Source organism: Bufo bufo, chromosome 3 (assembly GCF_905171765.1).
Source record: "Bufo bufo chromosome 3, aBufBuf1.1, whole genome shotgun sequence".
Classification (NCBI taxonomy): Eukaryota; Metazoa; Chordata; class Amphibia; order Anura; family Bufonidae; genus Bufo; species Bufo bufo.
Genome location: NC_053391.1, coordinates 567605460 through 567633212, shown reverse-complemented (window position 1 = coordinate 567633212; position 27753 = coordinate 567605460). Strand labels below are relative to the sequence as shown.

The following is a 27753-nucleotide window of genomic DNA, read 5'->3' as shown; positions in this document are numbered from 1 at the left end:
GCTCTGTTATAGGGTACTAGGTTATAGAGCATCAGTTCTGTCTGTGGGTAAGGTCTATGGGGCGATTGTCACTGTATTACAAATTCTATACTTTCATGTGAAAGAAAAGGCATTTAAGATTCTAACCGGTTTCCCAAACTACTGCATACTTTTAAATCTTTGCAGCTCGGCTCTTGACTACTCCTCTCACACTAGAAATTCTTGGAATGTAAGGAATCTGCTATTACATGTGCCTGCCACATGACCTGATAACAAGAGACCTTCTTGGAATTACTGAAGCAAATCTCTAGATAACAGGTTCCTGACCTTCACTATGTGATTCTTTTCATTATCCATTATGGACACCATTTCTCTCAGCTCCAGAGCATTTAGACAAGCACTACTAGAATATTACACTTGTAAAGGCTACAATACACAAGCAGAAAATCTGAATTTATATATCTTCCAGTAAAGTGCTGTGTTCTTTTGGAGATTTTTAACACCATTTGTAGAGTACCGTACATTAGGCAAGGCTGGTCTTCCCACAAGGTAGAAAACTATCTCCCTAGTGCCACCTAAAGGTGGCTACCATGTAAATCAATGTCTGACCCCCATAACCCGAGCCTCTAATGCCACCAGATATAGCTATACTATAAGTCAAAGTTCGATCTTTTAAACAGGCCTTGAGACATAATTTAGGATTATAGCCAAGCCAGTATCTCATCTGCAGACAGCTGTTTCGGGGATTGCCCCTCATACAGCAGAGAGAACTGGCTGGCTTAAAGGGGTTATTCCATAATTAATGTCAAAAATGAAAATTAGCCATCATAAAGTACATAATCTCGTTCTAACAAAGCAACAGCAATCCCTGTACTTTACATAGATCCAGAAAGCATCCCATTCATTGCTCTAACTGTTCTGCTAGATTTATTTCAAACTGGCAGCTCAGGAGGTGTGTCCTTGCTCAGGGGGCATGTCCTAAAACCGTTACAGCTTCTAACAGATAAGCTGGTGGCAGTTGAAGGATAAAACTGAGCATGTGCGACCACCTTGGCAAAGTGGACAGCAGGTGTTGCTATACATATACATTTTATTGAATAACTCAATGGCTATATTGCATTTTTTATAAAATGTTATTACAAAGGTATTCAGTTCCAGGTGCTGGCTTCAACAATGTAGAATATTTTTTGTAGGACAACCCCATTAACTAGGTTAAAGGCCTTTGTAAGGATCCTCATGATATGCATCGAGTTTGCATTTCTTTTTCCAAGAGGAGTACTAAGTGCTCTCCATAAGAAGAATCCTGACAAAGGCCTCTCACCCAGTTAAGGCCCCCTGCACATGAACTTGTGCGCCCCGTGGTCGTGCAATGCACGAACACAGTCCGTGGGACAGCCACAGTGGATCGCTGACCCATTCACGTGCTTCCGTTCCGTACCATTTCGCATCTCCGGATTTGTGGACCCATTCAAGTGAATGGGTCCGCATCTGTGATGCGGAATGCCCACGGAACGGCACGTGTGTATTGCGGATCCGCAAATGCGGTCCGCAATACGGCAACGGGAAGCACACGTTCGTGTGCAGGGGGCCTAAAAGTCTGTTCTCTCTGCTCTGCACTGATGAGAGGCATTCAGCATAACAGCTATCTGCAGATGAGATACTGGCTAAGTTATGTCTCAAGATTAAAGGTAGAATATTGACTTATAGAATAGCTGTCTTACATCTGGTGGCATTAGAGGCACAGCTTTCTTTTCTTTTTTGAAAGTGAATTACTTTGCATACCATTTCATGGGCTATTAGACTCCCCATGCCTATTAGGCGCACTCCATAAGAAAACTTAGTACTTCCAGCAGTCATTTTTCTATACTTTGCTTGATGTAGCTGTATGACTCTTTGTTTTTTGTTGGACGGTTGTATTTTATGTAGTTGTGATGTTTGGTACACATGCATTTAATTATTTCTTTTTTTTCCTACCAGTCGTGACAATATCCATATGGGGATTTTTCATTTTGATTTCTTAAAGGGATTCTGTCACCTCTTTTTACCCTGTAGAGTTGTGTAAAAAATGATTTTATATATATGTAAATCAGCCTGGTAAGGATCCCAAGGGGCTGTGCTCACCGTTCTGGAGCCCAGCACCGCCTGTATCCACGAATCTCCTCCTTGCTCAGAAAGTCAGATTGCCGTAATCTCGCGCATGCACAATGCCGGCATAGTGTTCCTTCCCTGTGCTGGCATCGGCCTCAGGGAAGGAACTGCGCATGCGCAGTGTCGGCATAGTGTTCCTTCCCTGTGCTGGCATCGGCCTCAGGGAAGAAACTGCGCATGCTCGAGCTCGCGCATCGCGAGATTACGGCGATCTGACTTTTTGAGCAAGGAGGAGATTCCTGGATGCAGGCGGTGCTGGGCTCCAGAACGGTTAGCACAGCCCCTTGAGCTCCTTACCAGGCTGATTTACAAATGTATAAAATCATTTTTTACACCCAATAAAACCACTCAGAGATATGGGACAGGTATATTGCGGACATGCTAGCGGAGATCTAGCCGTGCATGTCCGCATCTCTATAGGGTAAAAAGAGGTGACAGAATCCCTTTAACTGTAGTACTTTAGCTGTACTAATAGTTTACAGGCAGTTGTTGGCATACCTTAGTATAGTCTAACAATAGGGACCCTGGGCTGTCTGCCCATACTAAGCATGGGTTCGGATTGCGTCAGAGGGATGTGATGCATGTCTCCGATTTCATATGTCGGCTTTTCTTTACAATCGCTGTGTATCACCAGCAGATCACGGAGCAGCAATATGACAGCATAGGGATTAGGGGTGTGACAGGGACTGAAGTGAGTGATGACAACCTCCGCTGCCCTAGGCATGTGCCACATTTGCCTTTTTTGCAAATACAGTAATAATAATATTTATTTCTATAGCGCCACCATATTCCGCAGCCCTTTACAAATTCATAGAGTTCATGTACAAAACAAAAGACATCACAGCGTAACTGTAATATACAACTGAAACACTAGGAGTCAGTGCCCTGCTTGCAAGAGCTGACAATCTATGAGGAAATGGGGGGGACACAAAAGGTAGTACTGTAGAAGGAAAGATACGACAAAGAACAAAGTTCTCACCTTTACACTTGTTGGTTGTTTTATCCAAAATAGCTTTGGTGGAGACAATTTTTCCATATCTAGAAGAAATAAATGTAGATATGTTTAGCGGCTAATAAGTGATTTCTGCTAAAGTTGTAAATGATAAAAATGCGCTCGGGCAGAGGGACACACGTTGCGCTTTCATGTGTAGCCAACATCCTGACGACATTCAGTGCACAATTTTGTAGGTACAACTTCGGTATTATCCTCTAAATTGTGCAGCCCCTGTATGCGGGCTTTCAGTCATATGCGAACGCCGCAACGCGAGTCTCTCCCCCAATACAAAGAGCATATTACCTTCATAATGATATCATCTACAGGTCAAATAAATGATGTGGAACACCACTCAACCAGAACTACCACTCCACCCATCCACCCATCATCATCCCAGACTTTAGATGAACTTCTTTACATTGAACTATCCATTAACCTGCATGTGTGGAGCAAAGACAGGAACGTGCACAAGTCAGCAAGTTCACATAATGGTGAACTCAGATCTGTGCCCAACCAACTACAAAAGATTTGTATCAGTGTGACCCGCTATTAACCCGTTCAGGGCCTTCTGCTTTGGCCAAGTTCATTACCATGTCAAGAGCAACTTAAGACTTTTCCTTGAAGAATTCCAGTTCATCCCACAAATTTGGCTAGGTCATAAAGAGACCATAATAACGATGAGCTCGATTTACATGGTGCCAACATGGAAATAACACCCAAGTAAAAGAACAAATACTCAAAAGAAATGAAGAAAAATAAGACAACAAAAGTCCTTGCCCATAAGAGCTTGCAATCTAAATAGAATGGTGCTAATCTGGTTACAGGGACCAGGGCTTAACGTTGGCATGGAGAATATAAATAAAGCTGCATAAACCCGCCGTCACCCAGCCAGTATGTGAGCCAACAGGGAAATATGGTGCAGAGTGATGTGATAAACGTAGCTAGTGGAGACATATTTATATTTAGGGCAGGTTGTGTACTAGGTATTGACCCTGGTTAAGTGAATTCATTTTTTAAGGCAGGCTTAAAGGGGTTGTCCAGGAATAAATAACTTTTCGTGGATGCATGAAGCCTGCCTTTGCTATGGAAAGAGACCATAATAACGTCATAAAGAGACGTGTCCATCTTTCGGTCCACATCTCCCTAGCGTGTACATGGTCACCTGCTCCACTAAAGTCAGTTATTGGCTGCAGTCGAGCAGGTGATCATGCTCAGGCAGGAGCCAACGCGCAGGACCAGGGCCACAGGGAGCAAGTACGTTTTACAAGCATAAGGACAGTTAAGACAACACTGTAGCATTGTATATCTCAGCTTCTTGACTAGGATATGGCGGAGTGGGATATTAGGGTTAAGGGCTCACCCACACGACCGTCGCCGTTATTAGGGTCTGCAAAACATAGATACTGGCCGCGTGTATTCCGCATTTTGCGTAACGGAACAGCCGGCCCCTAATAGAACAGTCTTATCCTTGCAGACAAGAATTGGACATGTTCTATTTTTTTGTGGGGCCGCGGAACGGACATACTGTGTGCCCCACTGAAGCGAATGGGTCCACATTCGACATGCGGACCAAAAATACATGTGTGTGCATGAGCCCTAACTGCAGTCAAACCTGAATTTTCTGATTCCGTTTTTCTTGGGTTCCAACAACTTGGTCTAAATCAGGCATGCTCAACCCGCGGCCCTCCAGCTGTTGTAAAACTACAACTCCCACAATGCCCTGCTGTAGGCTGTTCGGGCATGCTGGGAGTTGTCATTTTGCAACAGCTGGAGGGCCGCAGGTTGAGCATGCCTGGTCTAAATAGATCTGTATTTATTAACTCTAAATTGCACCCAAATATGCACATCGGACCCCTCAAGGTGTTTAGCATCCCATCTATTATTTTATACAATTCTACATATCTGGCCAATTTGTAGTGGTCATTGACTGAACGGCCGCAGAGTCTTGCACTTTAAACATCAACTATTCCCCTTTGGACAGATAAAATATTGTGAAATACAGACGACATCTTTTAGAACTCACAAAGCAGACATATACTAAGCTGAAATTATGAATCCTTACAGACAAAAAATTCATATTCATTTTTGAACTCTTGCCCCAAGATTACTGCTACGAGACCTCTGCCCCTTATAAACAGAATGGGATACAGATTGGTGACTGATCAAGAAAGAGGATAAAAATATCTTAAAACTGTGAAGCAAAGTTTGAATGATTTATACACATAAAAAGTTCAGCCAACACAAATATTTGCTATCATAACTGAATGCCAATCTCCATTAAAAAACCAAGCCACAGTATTTCTGCAAAAAAAAAAAGAAAAAGCCTCCAAATTGTACAAGTAACGCTACCACAATGGATAAATAGCTATATTGTTATTATAGAATTTTAGGAAGCTAGCAAGAATAAGATACAGTTCTAACACTCATCTGATATAAGGTCTAAACAGCAGATCTGTGGTTTAGCCATTTGGAAAGCAAGAAGACAAGTCTGCTATTGACAGGTCAAGGTGCTTAAAGCGGTATTACCATCTCAGACAATATGGGCATATTGCTAGGATATGTCCCCATTGTCTGATAGGTACGGGCATCAAGGACTTTTTAGTCAACTGAGCCAAATATCAACAAAACCGCGATTGAAATTTCTTTTAAGAGCCAAATTTTTTCCCTACCCGGGAACTTTCACTACCCTCATCACTTCCTGTTGTGACGCAGCACGTTCCGACGTTTGGAAGGAGGAGGTTCCTAATAGTGGGAGGAAATATGGGTGACATGTAATGTACACGCCCTCTCCAGCTTTGCTAGGTGAAATGGGGCGAAAAACAATAAGGTGTCCTCCCCCCCCCCCATGCGCATTTCTCCAGCAGTGCCAGCACATGCACAGACATCTCTCTCATGAATCTGAGATGTCTGTGCATGTGCTGGCACTGCTGGAGAAATGTGCCATGGGGCCACCCTGGTTCTGTTTGAACTGGAGAAATGTGCATGGGGGGGCGAATGACTCAGAGTCATGAGAGAGATGTGACAGAACCAGGGTGGCCCCATGGCACATTTCTCCAGCAGTGCCAGCACATGCACAGACATCTCAGATTCATGAGAGAGAGGTCTGTGAATGTGCTGGCACTGGCACTGCTGGAGAAATGTGCATGGGGGGGGGGGGGGGGAGAGTCATGAGAGAGAAGTCTAGACTCCATGTGCAGCTGCGCTTAGCGTAGCGAAGTTAGAAAACTTAGCAGAGCTAGTATTGCGGGCCGGCGCTGGGGGGCCCCTGTAAGAGCCGCATTCAAAGGGCTAAAGAGCTGCTTGTGGCTCGCGAGCCGCGGTTTGCCGACCACTGCACTAGACGAAGGCGTTGACAAATTCTGGAAATGTGAACGTATAAAGTGTATTATATGTGTAGATTTATAACCCTATGATGTGCTGAATGTACAGTCAGGAAGCATTGCCTTGTATTCGTCTTTTCCTTCCTCTGGCCGGACAGTTACCCTCACAGCTCAGAATAGCCTCAGTTGACAGCACGGCTTCCCAGCCATCTCCCTCTTCCTATTCCTGCCTCATTCACTCCACTCCCTGCTATGACAGATAACAGTTTTCTCTCTACCCCAAGTTGTTTAACCCTTTCCACTGCATGAGCGCCACACATCCGGTAAACTGGCGGCATTTTTTTTTCTACTACCCAGCAAAGAAAGGATTAACTTTCGTCTTCCCCTTCCTCCAGCTCCCATCCCCCACCTCCTCCCAACCATTTACTGACACCAGACAGGAAATAACTAAGCTGGGCAGATTCTGTTACAAGTGGAGCTCCAGGATGATGAGCCCGTACATGCTATACTGTAATTGGACATCTAGCCGCAGATTGTAAGCTCTTCTGGAGAGCAATGCTCCTGCGCTGCCATTGTGTAATGCACCCTGACAACTTTTCTCGTTCTGCAGTTTCAAGATAGTGGTCAGATTAATGGTACAATATTTTTTGATATTTCAATTTTTTCCCTTGCGGAGAAGATGTGGATTTCCTGTAGTTGAAAGAGAGGTAAACACTTCATTGGTTTTCTTGCGTTGCTGGGTGAATACAACTATTGTAGGAACCAAAAATCAGATTATGGGAACCACATCCAACTACCAGTGTTTTTATGGAAATTATCTCCTGTCCCCTCTCCTGACATGTCTCGTGTACTAATTACTTGCATTCCCCATGTAATAATAAGGTTTGTAATAAGGGTCCAGATGGGTGTTACCAGTTGGGAGTGTATCCCTGCACAGTCTGAAACGATCCAATCAGTGCTGCCAGTCTTAGGCCTTTTTCACACGGGCGTTGCAGGAAAATGTGCGGGTGCGTTGCGGGAACACCCGCGATTTTTCCGACCGAGTGCAAAACATTGTAATGCGTTTTGCACTTGCGTGAGAAAAATCGTGCATGTTTGGTACCCAAACCCGAACTTCTTCACAGAAGTTCGGGCTTGGGATCGGTGTTCTGTAGATTGTATTATTTTCCCTTATAACATGGTTATAAGGGAAAATAATAGCATTCTGAATACAGAATGCAAAGTAAAACAGCGCTGGAGGGGTTTAAAAAAAAATAAAAATTTTTTTAACTCACCTTATTAATCTACTTGATAGCGCAGCCGGCATCTGCTTCTGTATTCTTTTCTTTAGGACCTGGGTAAAGGACCTTTGATGACGTCACTCCGGTCATCACATGGTACGTCACATGATCTTTTACCATGGTGAATCACCATGGTAAAAGATCATGTGACGTACCATGTGATGACCGGAGTGACGTCATCAAAGGTCCTTTACCCAGGTCCTAAAGAAAAGAATACAGAAGCAGATGCCGGCTGCGCTATCAAGTGGATTAAGGTGAGTTAAATTATTTATTTATTTATTTTAACCCCTCCAGCGCTGTTTTACTTTGCATTCTGTATTCAGAATGCTATTATTTTCCCTTATAACCATGTTATAAGGGAAAATAATAATCATCGGGTCTCCATCCCGATCGTCTCCTAGCAACCGTGCGTGAAAATCGCACCGCATCCGCACTTGCTTGCGGATGCTTGCGATTTTCACGCAACCCCATTCACTTCTATGGGGTCTGCGTTGCGTGAAAAACGCACAAAGAGGAGCATGCTGCGATTTTCACGCAATGCACAAGTGATGCGTGAAAATCACTGCTCGTGTGCACAGCCCCATAGAAATGAATGGGTCAGTATTCAGTGCGGGTGCAATGCGTTCACCTCCCGCATCGCATCCGAGCGGAATACTCGCTCGTGTGAAAGGGGCCTTAGACTATGCAGTGACAAGCCGCCAACTGGTAACACCCAGATGGACCTTTATAGCAGACTGCAGCAGAGTAGGAATAAGGCTAGGTCTACACGTCGACATTTGTCGCACCAATGTCACGCGACAATTTTTATAATGATAGTCTATGGCAGGGATGGCCAACCTGAGGTTCTCCAGCTGTTGCAAAACTACAACTCCCAGCATGCCCACACTGCCTACAGCTATTAGCCTACAGCATGGCATGGTGGGAGTTGTAGTTTTGCAACAGCTGGAGAGCCGCAGGTTGGCCATCCCTGGTCTATGGTGTCGCACTGCAACATGCTGCGACTGCAACAGTCGCAAAAAATTCATTCGAGATGTTTTTTTCTGCGACTGTCGCATCGCAGCCGCAGCATGTCGCATGCTGCAGTGCGACACCATAGACTACCATTATAAAAGTTGTCGCGCGACATTGGTGCGACAAAAAGTTGCAATTTTGCAGTGTACTTGTGCCCTGTCGCGCGACAATAAGTCGTCGTGTAGACCTAGCCTAACAGAGGAATGGAATAACAGTCATAAAAATAGATGCTCTAGAATTGTTATTTTATGGAGAATTCAAGTAGTGACTAAAACGGACACGTCAGGAGAGATGACAGGTCCTCTTTAATTAGCTTTGTAAATATATCTATCTATCTTAGGCCTCTTACACACGACAGTTTTTTTTTTCTTTTTTCGTTTTTTGCGTTCCGTATACGGTCCATATATACGAAACCATTCATTTCAATGGTTCCGCAAAAAAAACTGAATGTACTCCGTAAGCATTCCGTTTACGTATTTCCGTTTTTCCGTTCCGTTGAAAGATAGAACATGTCCTATTATTGCCCGCAAATCACGTTCCGTGGCTCCATTCAAGTCAATGGGTCCGCAAAAAAAAACAGAACACATACAGAAATGCATCCGTATGTCTTCCGGATCCGTTCCGTTTTTTGCGGAACCATCTATTGAAAATGTTATGCCCAGCCCAATTTTTTCTATTGAATTACTGTATATGCCATACGGAAAAACGGAACAGAGAAACGGAAACACAACGGAAACAAAAAACGGAAAAACGGATCCAAAAAAAAAAGGGCCTGAAAAACACTGAAAAAGCCATACGGTCGTGTGAAAGAGGCCTTATACAGATTCAGAGCTATTGCCGTAAAATATTCCGGAGCTGAATTCAGAGTTCTGCTGATTGTTAATGGGGGCAAATAACATGCTTGTCATCTGAAGCAAGTAATTTTCACGGTGTTATACCTAGGGTAGATATATCACCCAGCTGCACAAGAGCACCCTGAGGGGGATTCATCCAAACCACAGTAATAAGTACAGTGGTGAGGAGAGCAGACGCAGAGTAGCATGCACTAGGTGGGCATGGGTGTCTCAGCTGGAGGTGAGCACTGTGGAAAGTAAGCTAATAGCTGTTCATTACTGTGACAAAACACACTAATGGGTTAATGGGCTTCCCTGCAATTCCCTCAATTATGACATTAATCACTAACTACCAACAGTGTACAGCAGCTCCTGTCAATGGGTATTGCGGTTCTGTCCTCGCTCCAAAAAACAACACACCGATTGGTTAATTGACATCTTATGAAACTGGCCTTAGGCCTATTGCACACGACCGTAGGTGTCCTGTGCCCGTGCTGCGGACCGCATATGCGGATCCGCAATACATGGGCGCCGTATCGTGGGCATTACGCATCACGGATGCAGACCCATTCACTTCAATGGGTCTGCAAATCCGGAGATGCGGAATGGTGCGGAACGGAAGCACGGAACGGAATCCTACGGAAGGACTACAATAGAACATGTCCTATCTTTTTGCGGAATGGGCGGATCGCGGACCCATTAAAGTGACTTGGTCCGCGATCCGCTGCGGCTGCCACACGGTCGGTGTTCGTGCATTGCCACTCCGTTCTTCCGTAGGGTTCCGTTCCGTGCTCCCGTTCCACACCATTCCACATTTGAAGTGAATGGGTCCGCATCAGTGATGCGGAATGCCCGCGGAACGGCGCCCGTGTATTGTGGATCTGCATATGCTGTCCACAGCACGGGCACGGGACACCTACGGTCATGTGCAATAGGCCTTAGTGTAAGGCCTCATGCACACGACCGTTGTTTTATTCCGTGTCCGTTGTTCCGTTTTTCGTGATTTTCTGCGGACCCGTTGACTTTCAACGGGTCAGTTGAAAACTCGGCCAATGCACCGTTTGTCATCCACGTCCGTGATCCGTGGTTCCAGTCCGTCAAAAAAATATAACCTGTCCTATTATTTTTGCGAAAAACGGTTCGCGGACCCATTCAAGTCAATGGGACCGCTAAAAAACACGGAGGCACACAAGATTGTCGTCCGCGTCCGTTTTTTTCCTATCATTTGCATGGCAAACCTGTCTTAGATTTTTTTTTACTTTCCTTTATGTCTGGTGATCCTCCAAAAATAAAGGAAGACACACGGAAACAAAAAAGGAAACGGATCACGGAACAACGGAACCCCATTTTGCGGAACGGAACACAACAACGGTTGTGTGCATGAGGCCTGATGGAAATCTGGCTTAGTTGCCCATAGCAACCAATCGGATTCCACCTTTCATTTTTCAGAGCTCCTTTGGGAAATGAAAGGCGGAATCTGATTGGTTACTGTGGGCAACTAAGCCAGATTTCTTTTACACCAGTTTTGATAAATCTCCCTCAATTGTGATCTATTCCAGACATAAACATTTATCACCCATCCACTGGAAAGGTGATAAATACTAGATCGCTGCGGGTCCAGTGAATCCCACTGATTGCTAAACACAAGACCCTAATTCTTGTTCCCCCACTGCAACCGGAGCAAGACTGTACTACAAGGGGTCTGAATGGGGTAGCGGATAAGTATGCGCCCCGCCACCCCTTTTAGGCTACCAGCACACGGCTGCGGGTTTTCAGACACAATTTCCGTGCAGATTTCCCTGCATTTCCACACAAAATCTGCATGTTTTACTGCAGATTACCAAGCGGATTTGCCCCGATATCACCTTTTGGCCTCATGCACACGACCGTTGTGTGTTTTGCGGTCCGCAAAACACGGATTTTGTCAGTGTGCGTTCCGCAATTTGCGGAAGGGCGCAGACAGCCATTAATATAACTGCTTATTCTTGTCTGCAAAATGGACAAGAATAGGACAGGTTATATTTTTTTTGCGGACCACGGAATGGAGCAACGGATGCAGAAAGCACACGGAGTGCTGTCCGCATCTTTTGCGGCCCCATTGAAGTGAATGGGTCTGCATCCGAGCCGCAAATACTGCGGATCGGATGCAGACCAAAACAACGGTCGTGTGCATGAGGCCTTTGAACTACATATGATGAGACCTGCACTAAAAATCCGCAGAAACAATTGACATACTACAGATTTCAAAATCTGCATTTGTCAAATCTCATTCACTTTACTGGTACTGTATTACGCTGAGGTTTTTCTGCAGAAAAACCTGCGCAGAAAAAAAAAACGTGCATAATCTGCGACATGCAGGTAGCCTCACAGTCTATAAGAATGAAAGAAACAACTGAATAGACAGTGGAGAGGTGACTAATGATTGTGACTGGAAGTTGTAAATATATAGTCTAGGATTTCCATCTATGGCGGCCAAACCCACTGATTTGGGCTGGATCGGACGAACATCTAATGCGTATGGGGGCCTCCCCTATCCCCAACAGCGCCTCAGAGGAGAGAAGGATAGACAGGTGGATTTCAACTCCCTGATCCTTCTGCTCTCAGAGATAGAAGCGCTGCCAGCAGCCTCCTCCTCGCTTACTACTGAGAACACACGCAGGCTCGCCTGAGCCAAGCGTACATGTGTACGTAGGGATTGGGAGAGGTGTGCGTATAGGGAAAGGTATTATACCATCACAAACTATCCATTTATAGGGAGCACTAAGGGGGAGAATTATCAAACTAGTGTAAAGTAGAGCTGGCTTAGTTGCCCATAGCAACCAATCAGATTTCACTTTTCAATTTCCAAAGAATCTGTGAAAAATTAAAGGTGGAATCTGATTGGCTGCTAGGGGCAACTAAGCCAGTTCTACTTTACACCAGTTTGATAAATCTCCCCTCAAATTTTCTTTGACTTTTATGTAGCAGAATGCATTATTTTGCTTGAAATAGAATGAGATAATTGCTGTAAAATGCTCACAGTCCAGCACAATAAGGCTACGTCTACACGACGACATTTGTTGCGCGACAGATAGGGCACAACTACACCGCAACATTTGTAGCGCAACAACTTTTATAATGGCAGTCTATGGTGTCGCACTGGAACATGCAACATGCTGCGACTGCGACACAACAGTCGCAGAAAAATCCATCTCGAATGGATTTTCTGCGACTGTTGCGTCGCAGTATGTTGCAGTACGACACCATAGACTGCCATTTTAAAAATTTAAATACTTAAGTATTGAAGGTCATAAAAATCACTTAAAAGAGTAAAAAAAATAATCAAAAATATACATAACACAATAAACCTATTCCACATTATATTTTCATCTGGTTTCTCTGGTGTGGGAGCTCGCTGGATGAATATGATGTATAATACGCATGAAGGGAGTGCTGCACTTTCCACACTTCTAGCTGAGCAGTGGCTTCAAACGCTTTCCCATCTGGCCCGTTCTCCCCCTACAAACATCTTTCTTCATCCAAACAACATTCCCTCAGTCTGTGGGCGACATGTGCAGATCTCCTTGGGGCTCAGGGGATGTACACCGCATTCCTTGGCTGGGGTGAAATGAGGTTACGAGGCAGTCACTCCTCCTCCGCTGCTCCTCCTTCCTCAGATCCCCTCACTGTATAATTATATGGATGTGTGCGCCTACACACTTCTACACATCTCAATTTACAGATTTAGAATTCATTGAGAATAAAAAGTACACCCAGACCGGTCCTCAGGTGGTCTCTTATGTCCGGTCTGGCACAAATTGATATTTGTACGTGACTTTAGTAACCATGAATCCTACGTAAGCTGCAGATAATAAACACTACTTACTAATATCCATCGTTTTGCACGTCCTTAAAGGAATAGTCCAGGCAAAACTAGCGCACAGTGTTATGCCTAACGGGTTGTGAATAGTTCAATATTGTATTGTGGCTGTTCATTTAGCAATTTTCTCGTTAGGTCATCCAGGTAATAAGATAAACCTAATAAGGGTCCATTCACACGTCCGTTATAACACTCCGTTTCCGTTCCGATTTAAATCGGAACGTTTTTTCGGATCCATTAATTTCAATTGCCTCTGCAAAAATGCGGACACCAATCATAGTGCTGTCCGAATCACGGAATCCGTTCCGTTTTCCTATTTTCGAGCATGCGGATCCTGAAAAAAAATTAAGCTTGTCCTACTTTCTGTCCGTTTTTCGGGTCCGTTGTCCATTCAAGTCAATGGATCCGCATAAATGCGGACGACATGCACAAAACCATCTGAATGTCATCCAATTTTGCGGATCCGTTGCCAGGAAAATGGATGAAAAAAAGAACGGAATAACGGAAACACGGAACGGATTCGCAAGCACTTTAGTAAAAATAAACAGAAGGTTGTACTGAAAAACGGATCCGCAAAAAAAAAAGGAACGTTTATCTGGAAAGGTAAAAATACTGAGGTGTGAATGCACCCACATGTCTTTCGCCAATACTCTGTGCTTTCTTTATGGCTCTAGAGGGCTAAGTGAATACTACTTCTGTGATCTTAGCCTACGGGATGCATGGAGAAAAGCTCTCGGCATAAAGGAGTGTCCTTTCGGCCTCCAGCTGGCCAGCATTCATTGGCATACCATTTTTTCACCTGTATAGGAAACTGTGCTGCAAAAAATATATACCATTAGGTATCATGGTAGATAGGACATATACTATCTGAGCAAATACCCCCGACAGGAGACTCACTGCAATGTATAGAGTCTAGGGGACATAAGTGATTGGGCCGTTAACCAGGTCATTATGGGCTACAGTGCATTCTCTCTTGCCACCACAATTATAGTGCATCTGACAGCAGGATCAACCCTATTCAACCAGGCTTTATGCATGGGAGGGCTGACCCCGCTGAATAAAACTATACCTTTCTGAAACAGATCCGTTGTAGCATTTTGAAGAAATCCTTCTTATAAAGAATATGCAATTCATGGCTCTAATGGTCAGGCCATATCCACTCGTTCCACCTTAGCAGCACATAGCGCAGTCTCTGTACATGCACAGTAGATCTCATTGTCCTGGCCCTGCCGCATAGACGAGGGTGCACTGTATGACACAGGTGGGGGCTTACAGGGTCAGACTAGATGATGCTTCTGATGCCTGGCCTAGTCAATAAAGTGGAGGGAGTCTCCAACGCTACAGAGCAGAGAAGCTAATGTTGACCAAGTGGCTACGATCTGCCCTCAGTGCACTTGAGGCCTAATTTGTATATTCTTTAAAAGAAATATTTTTCCTAAATGTTGCAATGGATTGGCTTCAGAAAGATATGGCAGGGTCAGCCCTACAAGGCATAATGCTTAATTAAAAAAATTAATTCTGTGACGGGTACTTTCACACTAGCGGCAAAGAACTCCGGCAGGCTGTACTTCTAATCCGGCCGCCTCTCGGCATGTTTGCCGCCGGAACTCCGTCCCGCCCCCATTATTGTTAATGGGGCCGGAGCGGTAGCCTGGGGGCACGCGTGCACTAGCGGCAGCACGGATCCGACAGGCTGCACACCCGCCGGAACAGCCTGCCGGAGTTCCTTGCCGCTAGTGTGAAACTAGCGGTATATGATGTAAACCGTAGTGAATGTAACCTTCACACCAGTGAGTTATAACCTCCCTTCTGATCCTCAGCTGATATATAGATAGAGACTCACTTCAATGTATTTCTACACACTGACAAAGGTCACACATGGGGACAATGTTGTTTTGCTGCACACTTTACAAAACCGTTTCAACACACTGATCATTTCCAAGTTGTAATATAAAAAATAAAAAAAAACTTGTTTGGATCCTGAAGCTAAACTTCAGCTTGTCCAGTAACAGGTCATATTGTGAAATTCCTTTAGCTTTAGCTATTCTGTTGTGCTCCATCAATGATAGTTAGCTGCCACGGTCTGAAGGATGCCAAAAGGCTCACACTAGAGAATGTTTTATGGGTGCATTAAAGTTCATTACTTGGGTTAAAGGACATTTGTCCAAAAACTGGCTGGATCCTTCATGTGGTTTACTCTTTAAATATAACTTTTGCTGAACATCACTGTGTAAAAGGGACAATTGTCAAATGCGGAGAAAGCCATCTGGAAACTAAGCCCAAAAGCTTTGTGAAGCCTGAGAAAGACTCTGAATGCAGAAAAAAACATGCATGTCACTGACTTTTCCATTATTCCATGTCTGGTACTAGGTTTTTCCTTATTTTAGTTACTTTTGCTCACTTTTAAGATTTAATGGAAGGGGTCACGGCTCCAAAAACGTCCTAAGAGTGGTGACACACATGGTTTTTCAGTGGCAATTTTTGATGCACTTTTTTGAACCGAAGCGAAAAGTGGAGGCAGCAGAAAGGAGAAGAATAAGTCCTTCCTTTATATTTCTTCCGAAATTCATTTCTGGCTTTGGCTCAAAAACTGTATGAAACACTGCTACAAAAAGCTGTGTGTGACGCCACCCCAAGAGGAATCTGATGAGCAAACTAGGGTGAGAAACTTCTATTCCAATAGTTGTATAGTCCTGGGATTTACTGCTACACTCATGACCCACAACATTAAAAGTAGGAGAAACTTTAGATGATAACCTTCTACTTCACAAACTGCTGTATTTCTTTCTCTTTCTGCTTAATTTTTTTAAATGTTGTAATGGCCGATAATTTCCTTTGATATGTAGATTGTATATCTATTTGTCCACAGTCTCCCGCCATTCTGCATATATGAGGAATGGGGTAGACACTTTTTTAAGTCCTACTAGGTACTGTAACTTTTCACCTAGATGATTAGCTGTTTGAGAAGGCACCAGCGCTCCTGTTGGCGCCTTGGCCTTCTCGCAGTTTACCAAGCACAGCGCCGTCCATTGGTACGTTGATATCGCAGCTCAGCCCCATTTACTTCTGAGCTGCGCCTACGACATGTGACGTCACTGGGCTAGGACAGGCTGAGAGCCTTTCTACCTCCTCAGACAGCTGATCAGCGGGGCTCCCAGGTGTCAGACCACCACTGATCAGATGCTAATGACCTATCCAAGGGTCATCCTAGGTCATGAGTTGTAAATTCTCGGAAAGCCCCTTTAATCTTCTGGTTGGTCTTGGAGGTCGTAGTGGCCCAAAACCACATATACATATACAGACATTATGACTAAGACAACTAAAATCATTTCCACTATATCCAATCAATTTTCTGATAGAGGTGCCAGATTGAAAAAACATCCTCGCTGGAGTAAGTTGTGAATGGAAAAATACACAACACAAAAAAGTTACAAAGCCCTATTTTGCGGCTTTTTGAAGCCAGAATTCTGGAGTGCAGGGTGTGACATATTCCTACCAATATATTGATGATTTTCACCAACTCCAATTTACAATATGTTTCTTAGGGGGATATAAGAAGGGATGGTTAGTCTGACAATATGTCCTGCCTGATCACTCGCACAACGTATACAACCAGTGCCTGATGGGCATTATTGACTTATAATGGGTTCCACTGTCGTTTCCATAATTTTGACGGAAAAAATGGGAGTATATACTGTCCACACACTGTCTACATACTACAAGCTGTGACATTCTGTCCATCAAATCTATCAAGACTATCAACAGAGGGTCCAGATGGAGCCCCCGATGGTAGTGTGACTGCAGCCTAGGATTTCAGATACTCTGTAAGATCAATACAAATAAGTAAGATCAGTCGCGTTCAAGAACACAATCTAAAGCAGCCAACCATACAGCCCCAGCTCCTCTGAAGGACCACACAAGGCACCAGACACATTTCTAGTGGTTCACAATCAGTTAGTCCTTAAAGCAGCTGAAAACATACAAGGAGTAGCCCTAAAAATGTGAGTACATGAAATGTCCGCATTTTTCATATTCTTTCTGTTAAAATACTGCTGCTGAGAGCCGACTGTGCTCCAAAGCTCCCTCTCTGCCTTCACCATCGTCTTATCAGCAATGTGATGTGCTTAAAGTCTCAAGGCCTTTTATTTATGTTTACAGCTCCTTTAAATAAAGCAAATATGTCATCAGAAAATGACCTATTATGTTTAAGATATTTTTAAGGAATTTTTGATGATGTTATTTTAAATTTTCCATGTCAATATCTATATTTAAATAAAAACCCTAAAACCCTGCAGTTTTCGCACTGCCCACTAGGCCTAATGATAGGTGCTACTTCTTGGTCTGTACAGATCACTTTAATGCAGTTACCTGCTTATCTGTCTTTTTAATCCTGCCTGTAATGATACCACCTCTGTGTATAGATAAGACAGGACCCATCATTCACAATAGGTGATTGTCAGAGCTTATCTATCCTTTCCTTGTACAATGAACTCTGCAAAGGTCACAGAGCATGCCTAGAAAACTCTACCGTAGAAGTCAATGAGTTCCCCTTCTGACTACTGTCCACCCCCATAATCATGTTCAAAAAATAGAATTGAAAAAAAAATCTGCAATCAGAAAATAAAAACAGATTAGAAAAAATGATATGTATTACTATCTGGTAGATAAAAATGTTGGTGACATATTTCCTTTAATAGCAGGCATACCACAACCCTCTTCTCACTCGTAGTCCCGAAAGCAATAGCTGAAAAAAACTAGGATCCAACACACAGCCCCGAGGCACAAGACTGGCATCAATGATCCACACAGCATGGGCAAATGACGAGACACACAGCTTGTTTTGATATTTGTGTTCTCATCGGTGCATGGCAAAGGACTGGGCCAAGCCTGATTGTTACTGTCCACAAGTCAACAGAAAAACTGGGAGGGAGTCCACGTAAATGGCAATACAAGCAATCCAAAAAGAAGAGAGCAGTTTGCTGGCAGGGCCTTTATCGGCTCAGCAAGATATGTTTATCGCTACTGTATATTACAAGAAAAAAGGAAGTTCACATCCAAACATCTGTTTCAGAAATTTCTGTGACTGACCCGTTTATCCCATTCATCCAACTGGGGCTTGAAACAGATAATGGGACAGATTTGCGAAGATTGGCGTTTGCTATGCCAGGCTTAGGCTACTTTCACACTAGCGTTGTTTTAATCCGGCGTTCAATTCCGACAGCGGAACTGCCTGCCGGATCCGGAAAAACGTGTGAAAACGAATTACATTTGAATCCTGATCAGGATTTTGATCACAATGAAAAAATGCATTGGAAAAAACGGATCCGCCATTTATGGACTTTAACTTTTTTTTCACATTTTTCGGGTTTAACATGCAAAAGCCGGATCCGGTTTGACTGAACACACAGCGCCAGATCCGGCGTTAATGCAAGTCAATGGGAAAAAGACCGGATCCGGCGTTCAGCAAAGTGTTCAGGATTTTTGGCCGGAGGTAAAAATACAACATGCTACGTTTTTCTGAAAAGCCTGATCAGTCAAAAAGACTGAACTGAAGACATCCTGATGCATCCTGAACGGATTACTCTCCATTCAGAATGCATGGGGATAAAACTGATCAGTTCTTTTCCGGATTTGAGCCCCTAGGACGGAACTCAGCGCCGGAAAAGAAAAACGCTAGTGTGAAAGTACCCTTAGTTCAAAGTCCGTTGGAGTAAAATGCACCAAATTTATTAAAAGGCTCAAGTATCTAAATAAATTTGCCACACCTTCTGACAGTCCATGAGCTAAAAAGTCATATTTAGGTCTGCTATAGCTTTCCATTTTCTGTGGCAGAGTAAATCTGCAATAATTTGCAACCTTTTAATGCCATAAAAGTGGTGTCAATCAATAAATCTCCCCCTATGTAAAAATCCCATGTAGATGAATAGTTGTTTTTCAGTCGCAGAAATTCCTTCAGCAAATCTGCTGCATGTGAATTCACACTCAAGCTATCCTTAGACAATTTCTATCCATCTACAAAACCTTCTGTTAAAGGGATATTCCCATATGGGACATTTATGGCATATCAATAGGATATTCCATGAATATCTAATAGGTGTGGGTCCCACCTCTGGGACCTCCTCCTATCTCAAGATGGGGCCCCGAAGTGAATGAACAGCAAGACTCACCCTTCTTCTAAAGTCCCACAGCAGTGAAGGCAGAGGTCACAGTGGGGCCCAGTTCTTGACACAGGAGCAAGTCTCGGAGGTGGGACCCGAACCTACTGCACATTAGTAGCATATCCTATCAATATGCCATAAATGTCCCAAACCCCTTGTTTTTTTTCAAACATAGCATTTTTCAGAAAAATGCCACTGCGGTTATTGATGAGCTTTTGGAGTCAAAGCCAGGAGAGGATCCAGCTGGAAGATGTATAAGCCCTACCTTTACATTTCATATTCACTTTGAATACACTTTTGGCTTTGACTCAAAAAACTGCATAAAAACTGCAGTTGCCTTATAAAAAAAACTAAAACGCTATGTGTGAAACCACCCTTACACTGTTATTTTGCAGTCTAATAATATTTGCTCCCTGCTCCAACGTCTATATGTGCGCTACATGACCTGTAGATATTGCAAGAACACATGGAAGGAAGCCTAGGCAGATTGAGATGTTTCTGTCTATATAATCTAACTTTTCATTGCAATAGGCAATATGAATGTTTCTTACGGCTGGCACAGCTTCACCAGGTCTTGGTCCGTGGTGCTGGGATGAAGACCTCTGATGTAGAGGTTGGTTTTGCTGAGCTGTTCTCCACCTCCACCTCCTCCTCCTTCTCCACCGCCACTACTATTACTAGGGCTGGGAGGAGCCATATGCTGCGCGGATGACACATAGGTCTGCTGGAAAACAAATACAAAGGAAAGTATTAGATATTGGAAGACTTTGATCTGCGACATCAGTAAATAACCTAGGGAACATATCAGCTGACTCAATGGCTCGTTTGCAGTTATTTCTTGGAAAATGAAGTCATCCATTTACTTAGCGTAAGCCAAGTCCCACCAGCTATTCCTGTGGAACATGAACATTTGATGTCTTCTTTCTAATATCAACAGTTCCAACAACATTTACAACTCTGATTATGTCAGATCGATGCTGTTACTAACATGTGGCCAATGTTGTAAGTGCTTGTCACAGGAGACTTCTCGCCATACAGTCTGCTGAAAGAGGACACGCAAAACTAGATTCTGATGCGGAGAGATCTAGAAAGCTCTACAAACCTCGAATACAGGCATGACAATTCCTTACATCATATAGGTTAGGTATTTCTCACACAATTTACATACATTTATATACTTATATACATATTGCCTGCATGCCAGTGGCAGAAGGTGCTGCTTCCATATCTCAAAAAGTCAGGTTTCTATATAGAAAGTAGCAGGGGCGGACTGTGAACTTAAAATGGCCCTGGAAAAAATCCTAAAAGTGGCCTCAAGTTGTAGGTGAGACCATTGAAAGAAGACATCGCCAACAGAAATAGGCAAGGCCAGCAATACCATAGTGCAGAACAAAATACTGCCCCAGAAGCTCCAAATCGCACAGTGCAGAACAATCTACTGCCACCCCTGCCACTGTATTACCGTCCAGAGGATGATGATACAGTTGAATTCAGGAGGGCACCTACGGCTGCTGGCCAGGTGCATGAGTGCTTGATGCTTCTAGCATTAATTAATGGTGAGAGCATCAGATCATTATGAACCCAGCAGGTGGCTGTGAGGAGGGCTCAGGAGGCCCCCTGGGCATTGGCCCACTGAGAGATATACAGTACAGACCAAAAGTTTGGACACACCTTCTCATTCAAAGAGTTTTCTTTATTTTCATGATTATGAAGGCATCAAAACTATGAATTAACACATGTGGAATTATATACATAACAAACAAGTGTGAAACAACTGAAAATATGTCATATTCTAGGTTCTTTAAAGTAGCCACCTTTTGCTTTGATTACTGCTTTGCACACTCTTGGCATTCTCTTGAGCCTCAAGAGGTAGTCCCCTGAAATGGTCTTCCAACAGTCTTGAAGGAGTTCCCAGAGATGCTTAGCACTTGTTGGCCGCTTTTGGCACTTGTTGGCTGCTTTTTTCTTGCCATAATACAAATTCTAACAATCTATTCAGTAGGACTATCAGCTGTGTATCCACCTGACTTCTCCTCAACGCAACTGATGGTCCCAACCCCATTTATAAGGCAAGAAATCCCACTTATTAAACCTGACAGGGCACACCTGTGAAGTGAAAACCATTTCAGGGGACTACCTCTTGAAGCTCATCAAGAGAATGCCAAGAGTGTGCAAAGCAGTAATCAAAGCAAAAGGTGGCTACTTTGAAGAACCTAGAATATGACATATTTTCAGTTGTTTCACACTTGTTTGTTATGTATATAATTCCACATGTGTTAATTCATAGTTTTGATGCCTTCAGTGTGAATCTACAATTTTCATAGTCATGAAAATAAAGAAAACTCTTTGAATGAGAAGGTGTGTCCAAACTTTTGGTCTGTACTGTACCTGTTGGGTCTATGGCCAGTCTGCCCCTGGAAAATCATCAGTCTTTTATGTCAGATCCTCTTAAAGGCCATGGCTGTATATGGAACTGATAGGGATTATTGGCACATAAGACGGTATAAGGATCCTTACATCAACTGGTAATCCGACACAGTATACGTTATTTATTACTTTCTCATCACTCTGTACGTTCTGAATATAGCAGTACTGAAAACTGTAGAACAAGGATTCAGCCCTCCCTTGGCAATACCTGGGCAGGCTAAAAGGATACATTCAATCTGTCCCTTACATTTATCCAAAGCAGTACCCTAACCGCTGCATAGAGGCAAATATTTTAAAATTCATTCTGAAAGGGCACCTTTTGTGTTGAAAGTGAAGGCAGTATATTATAGAGCAGGAAAAGGAGAGTAGATTGATATGTAGTTTATGGGAAAAGATTCAGTAAAACTTTTACATCTCTGCTCATTCTGTACTTACGTGTTATGTGGGCGGTCCTATCAGAGATTGACAGCTATCTCTGTACACAAAGTCATATAAGGAAAGCTGTTAATCACTGAGTAAGACAACCCAGCGAGCGCCTAAACACAGATTACAATGAAAGAATGATAAATTATACTGATCTTTTCCCATAAAACTATATATCAACCTGCTCAGCTCTTCCTGGTCTATAAAATGCTGCCCACAGAATGGACTGTATTTTCAATGTGACTGGTTACTTTGCATCCAGGGCCCCTGTATTAAGTCATAACCACAATAAAATAATAGTGAAAAATATTTGTAAAGAAACATTCCACTTTGTATTAGAGCAGCCGTTAGATCAGGGGGAGCTGAGCAGATTGATGTATAGTTTTAAGGGGAAAATATTCGGGGGGGAAAAAAAATTGTAATTCATTAATTTAAATCTCTGTGTTTTCTGAATGTAAGAGCTCCAGACTCTCCCCTGACGGATGATGTCGGAGGAGAGAAGGATCAGCCAAAGTGAATACTTTCACACGATCCTAAGGCCCCTTTCACACGGGCGAGTATTCCGCGCGGATGCGATGCGTGAGGTGAACACATTGCACCCGCACTGAATACCGACCCATTCATTTCTATGGGGCTGTTCACATGAGCGGTGATTTTCACGCATCACTTGTGCGTTGCGTGAAAATCGCAGCATGCTCTATATTCTGCGTTTTTCACGGCCCCATAGAAGTGAATGGGGTTGCGTGAAAATCGCAAGCATCCGCAAGCAAGTGCGGATGCGGTGCGATTTTCACGCACAGTTGCTAGGAGACGATCGGGATGGAGACCCGATCATTATTATTTTCCCTTATAACATGGTTATAAGGGAAAATAATAGCATTCTGAATACAGAATGCATAGTAAAATGGTGCTGGAGGGGTTAAAAATAAAATAAAATAAAAATAATTAACTCACCTTAGTCCACTTGCTCGCGCAGCCGGCATCTCCTTCTGTCTCCTTTGCTGAACAGGACCTGTGGTGACGTCACTCCGGTCATCACATGATCCATCACATGATCTTTTACCATGGTGATGGATCATGTGATGGACCATGTGATGACCGGAGTGACGTCACCACAGGTCCTGTTCAGCAAAGGAGACAGAAGGAGATGCCGGCTGCGCGAGCAAGTGGACTAAGGTGAGTTAATAATTTTTTTATTTTTTTTTAACCCCTCCAGCACCATTTTACTATGCATTCTGTATTCAGAATGCTATTATTTTCCCTTATAACCATGTTTTTGTTTTCCGGTATTGAGTTCTGTCACAGGAGCTCAATACCGGAAAAAAAACTGATCAGTTTTATCCTAATGCATTCTGAATGGAGAGCATTCCGTTCAGGATGCATCAGTTCAGTCCCTCTTACGTTTTTTGGTCGGAGAAAATACCGCAGCATGCTGCAGTTTTCTCTCTGGCCAAAAATACCGAACACTTGCCGGAATGCCGGATCCGGCATTAATTTACATTGAAGTGTATTAAGTGTTCCAGCAAAACGGATCCGGCTTTCCAGTCTGCACATGCGGGATATTAATACCGGATACGTTTTTCCGGATGACACCGAAGAGACTGATCCGGTATTCCAATGCATTTGTGAGAGGGATCCCCATCCGGATCCGTCTGACAAATGCTATCAGTTTTCGTCTGGATATCTTTTCCTATAAAACTATATATCAATCTGCTCAGCTCCTTCTGCTCTATAACATGTGTCTGCAGATTGCATTATATGTTGTGGTGACAGGTTTCCTTTAATAATAGTAGGCAGCCCAAACTATATATAATAACCACATCCCTGAGCCCCCCCCCACCCCTCTAAATGACGAAGAGGGGTCCCATGACCGGCCAAGCTCTGTTACTAGACGCATAAATCCCACTCTCTCAGTCGTTGGTTTTGGCGGCTGTTCGGCCTCTGTTAGTTTAGTGTTATTACAATATCTGATAGATTATATATATATATATATATATATATATATATATATAGAAGGATTATGATAATTTTAGTGAAATAACCATGAACTTGTAAAACAGTACAACAGAAAAAAGTGCGACAGGAAACTTTGGACCACACATGTTACTACAGAACATGTTCACAAGTCCTAAGAGAAGATGTCCTGATAATAACGACCTCTGCCATATTGACTTATTCTGTAAATTGTCTGGCCTAGGTATACAACCTACATGTAGTATGAGCCTAGAATAAAAGAATCTAGCCGTATATAAATGCAGTTCTACCTGAAGAGCCAGCGATACCACAACATACATAAGAAAAGCTATCATCAAAGTAAAAATGATATCTCTTTTATACTACAAATGCTGCGTTTCTCCATACTTTACACTGCTCAATGTGGGCCGGACTGTGCGGATATCACTTCCTGTGCTAAGAGAGATTGAAGACAGCCATGAACCTCTTATTTAGGCTCAACATCTGCATCGCGTCACAGATTCTGTCATAAACCAGCAGACCAAAAAAAAATCCTGCATTTCTGTTATTTTTTGTTGTTCTACTCTGAGAACGGAGCAGACAAATCTGGTGTGAACACAGCCCTAGGCATGCATGTGCGATCGCTGCGTGCCGTGATCTCACAACACATACACCTGGGTGAAGGTACATGCACACAGCCATTTAGTTTATACAGACAGTTTCTGCACCAAAATCTGCATGCGTTCGGCCGCATTCACATCACCGTTTAGCTTTCTGCTCAGTCAGGAAAAAAAAAGAGATCCTGTATTTTGATCATCAGTTGGGATCAATTTGCATCAGTTTGTGTCACTCCGTGTAGCAAAACGTCATCTCGCCCGGAGTTGTGTGAGACTTTGCTAAGTGACTTCGGTATTCCTATCTGTGTATTTAGAAACATTTTAAAATAGGAATCAGAGGTCAGCTTTGGTACCGAGCACCAAACCCAACTTCGCATTCCTATTTTAAAATGTTTATAAATACACAAATAGGAATACCGAAGTCATTCATCGAAGTTTCGCGCAACTTCGGCCGAGACTAAGTTTGGCTGCACGGAGCACATACATTTTAGTGCTGTACGGAAACAGCATTCCAAATTAAGTTTTTTTTTTTTAACAAATTGACTTCGGATCTATGATCTGAAGCTCGATTCGCTCAAGCCTATCTGCACTGAAAATCCGTACAAACAATTGACGTGCTGCAGATTTTTAATTTCCACATGTTGATGAGATTTTACACACTAGGTGAACATCAGTGTATGAGGCTGCTACATCTGCAGAATCCACTGAAAAACTCCTTTAAAGGACCGCTAAAGCATAGATTGCTGTATAATAAAGAGATATATGCTGTATATAAATTCTATAGATTATTCTGGACATTGACTAAATATCACATATATCATATTATTCAGAAATGTGAAGTGAAGCTTCTGCCAACACCACCGATCAGTAACATTTGTGCTGATAATCCACGTACCTATGGCAACACAAGGATTGTTTGAGAAATAACATTTATTGGACACGCCGAAAATTTTATGCTTGGCAGAATATTTTAGTGTATAAACAGTACTCTGCCAAAAATGTCCTATGTAGGACAATGCAAATATTGTAGCTAAGCATTCGTCAGATTCCATAAAATACACTTACCAGAAATGTATATACACTTGCGTTGTTTAATATTAATTCTTTTGCAATAATAAATGTCATCCCACAATCAGAGGGGGCATTACATAACTCTTATGATTATGGCCACTTTGCCCCTCCTTCGGGTGTTCTGCTTTCCATTATACACTGTCTTGCCAATCATCTCTATGACCTCTTTCACAATGGAGTTGGGCCGGGCCCTTAGTTTTTACATGTATTGATGTCATTCAAGAACTGTGCAGTGTTCATTTTAGGACGATAGTTAAAGGAAATATGGATAAGGTAATGTCCTATATAAAAAAATAAAAAATCCGCAACTTCTGTTTATATGACAGACCAAATTTAAAGGATTTATCCACTTAAAGGGTGTGTATCGCCTTAGCTTCCTAATAATTAAAAAACACATGATGCTCCATACTCTTATTTTTTAAACGGCTTTTATTTTCCGGTTGTATAATTTTTATAAGATTTCCTTTAAGTGATTATGGGGTAGCCATCTTGCCTGAAGTGATGATATGCTTATACCTGAGGGCAAAAAGCAGGTTAAAGACCAGTGGAAGCAAAAATATAACTGAAAGTCTCTGCATGATAGAAAAAACTGAGATCTTCAAATTTGATTAAAGTGGTTGTCAGGGCAGACATTGATGGTATGCTGATTGCCACTTTGTCTCCACCCTGTTTCCTCAGGAGGCTTACTGTGGTCAATCCGCCATGCTGCCGCTCCTTTGTTCTGCTGATTGTGGATGTCCAGTGGTCACACCCAACTAATTAGACATTGATGGTCTAGTATGTAATGTACAAGAAACTAGCTTGTTCCAGGTAGGGCAGACATCAGCGTAAGGATATTACACCGGGCCCTGTGTGAAAGAGACACCTGACTTTCTGTCTTGTGTGCTACAGTTTTAACTTTGCCTATGTAACGGCGTATAATCAGAATTCATTATGTCAGGAACTGCAATGGTCAGCTCCTTCTCCAGCTGCAGTGTCTGTGTCTTCTGTCCTAACCAAGGGCAAGTCTATAGCAACAGACAGAATCATCTGGCACAAATCATCATTATCATAAAATCTGCATATTTATGTCTACACATCCACAATATTAATCAGAGTAAGGCTAGTTTCACTCCTGCAGTGAGGTATCTGGCCGGGGGACAGCCTGCCAGAGTTCAACCAAATCCGGTCTAGCTGGATACCGCTGCGTTCACTGCCAGAGCCCATTGACAATACTGGTGTCACAGTCTCTCCTGTGAGAGAGGTGAGAAGATCTCATAGACTTGCTGCACGTCAGGCTATCTGACAGGTCTCTCTGTTTTCCTCTATGTATGTTGTTGTTTGGCAGGATCTCACCTCTCTCAGGTTCTGCTCGTTATCAGTGATGAGGCTCTATTTAGATCCGCCTCACACTGCTGACCATGCGGTTGATAGTTTCTGCTTGGAGTTGCTAGTGCTGGTTTGTCTTGGATCTCCCGCTTCTCCATACATCTCTAAGCTAGGTACTTGTTACCTTCGCTGTTTCTTATTATCTGGAGTGTGTTGTTTCTAGGCCTCAGGGAGACCCAGGTTCCTTCATTCTGGAAGGAACCAGCTGTCTCATTCCCTGCTACCTAGCCTAGGGCTCGTCAGTTTTAGCAGGGCTTTAGGTATCTGGTGTATGAGTATTTCCACCATCAGGATCTGCTCATACTGGCAGGA

General features: G+C 43.1%; 1 protein-coding gene across 4 annotated transcripts in view; it reads right to left on the bottom strand.

The window, feature by feature from the left end:
• Nucleotides 1-27753, bottom strand: part of RBMS2 (RNA binding motif single stranded interacting protein 2) — a 90376-nt gene that overhangs the window by 13517 nt on the left and 49106 nt on the right. For 3 of the 4 annotated variants that reach the window (XM_040425620.1, XM_040425617.1, XM_040425618.1), the window contains exons 2-3: nucleotides 20134-20306; nucleotides 3107-3165 (exon numbers count right to left, since the gene is read on the bottom strand). In XM_040425620.1, the coding sequence (XP_040281554.1) occupies nucleotides 3107-3165; nucleotides 20134-20306 (232 nt within the window). The remainder of the gene's footprint in view (nucleotides 1-3106; nucleotides 3166-20133; nucleotides 20307-27753) is intronic. The other variant, XM_040425619.1, reaches the window with a different exon arrangement.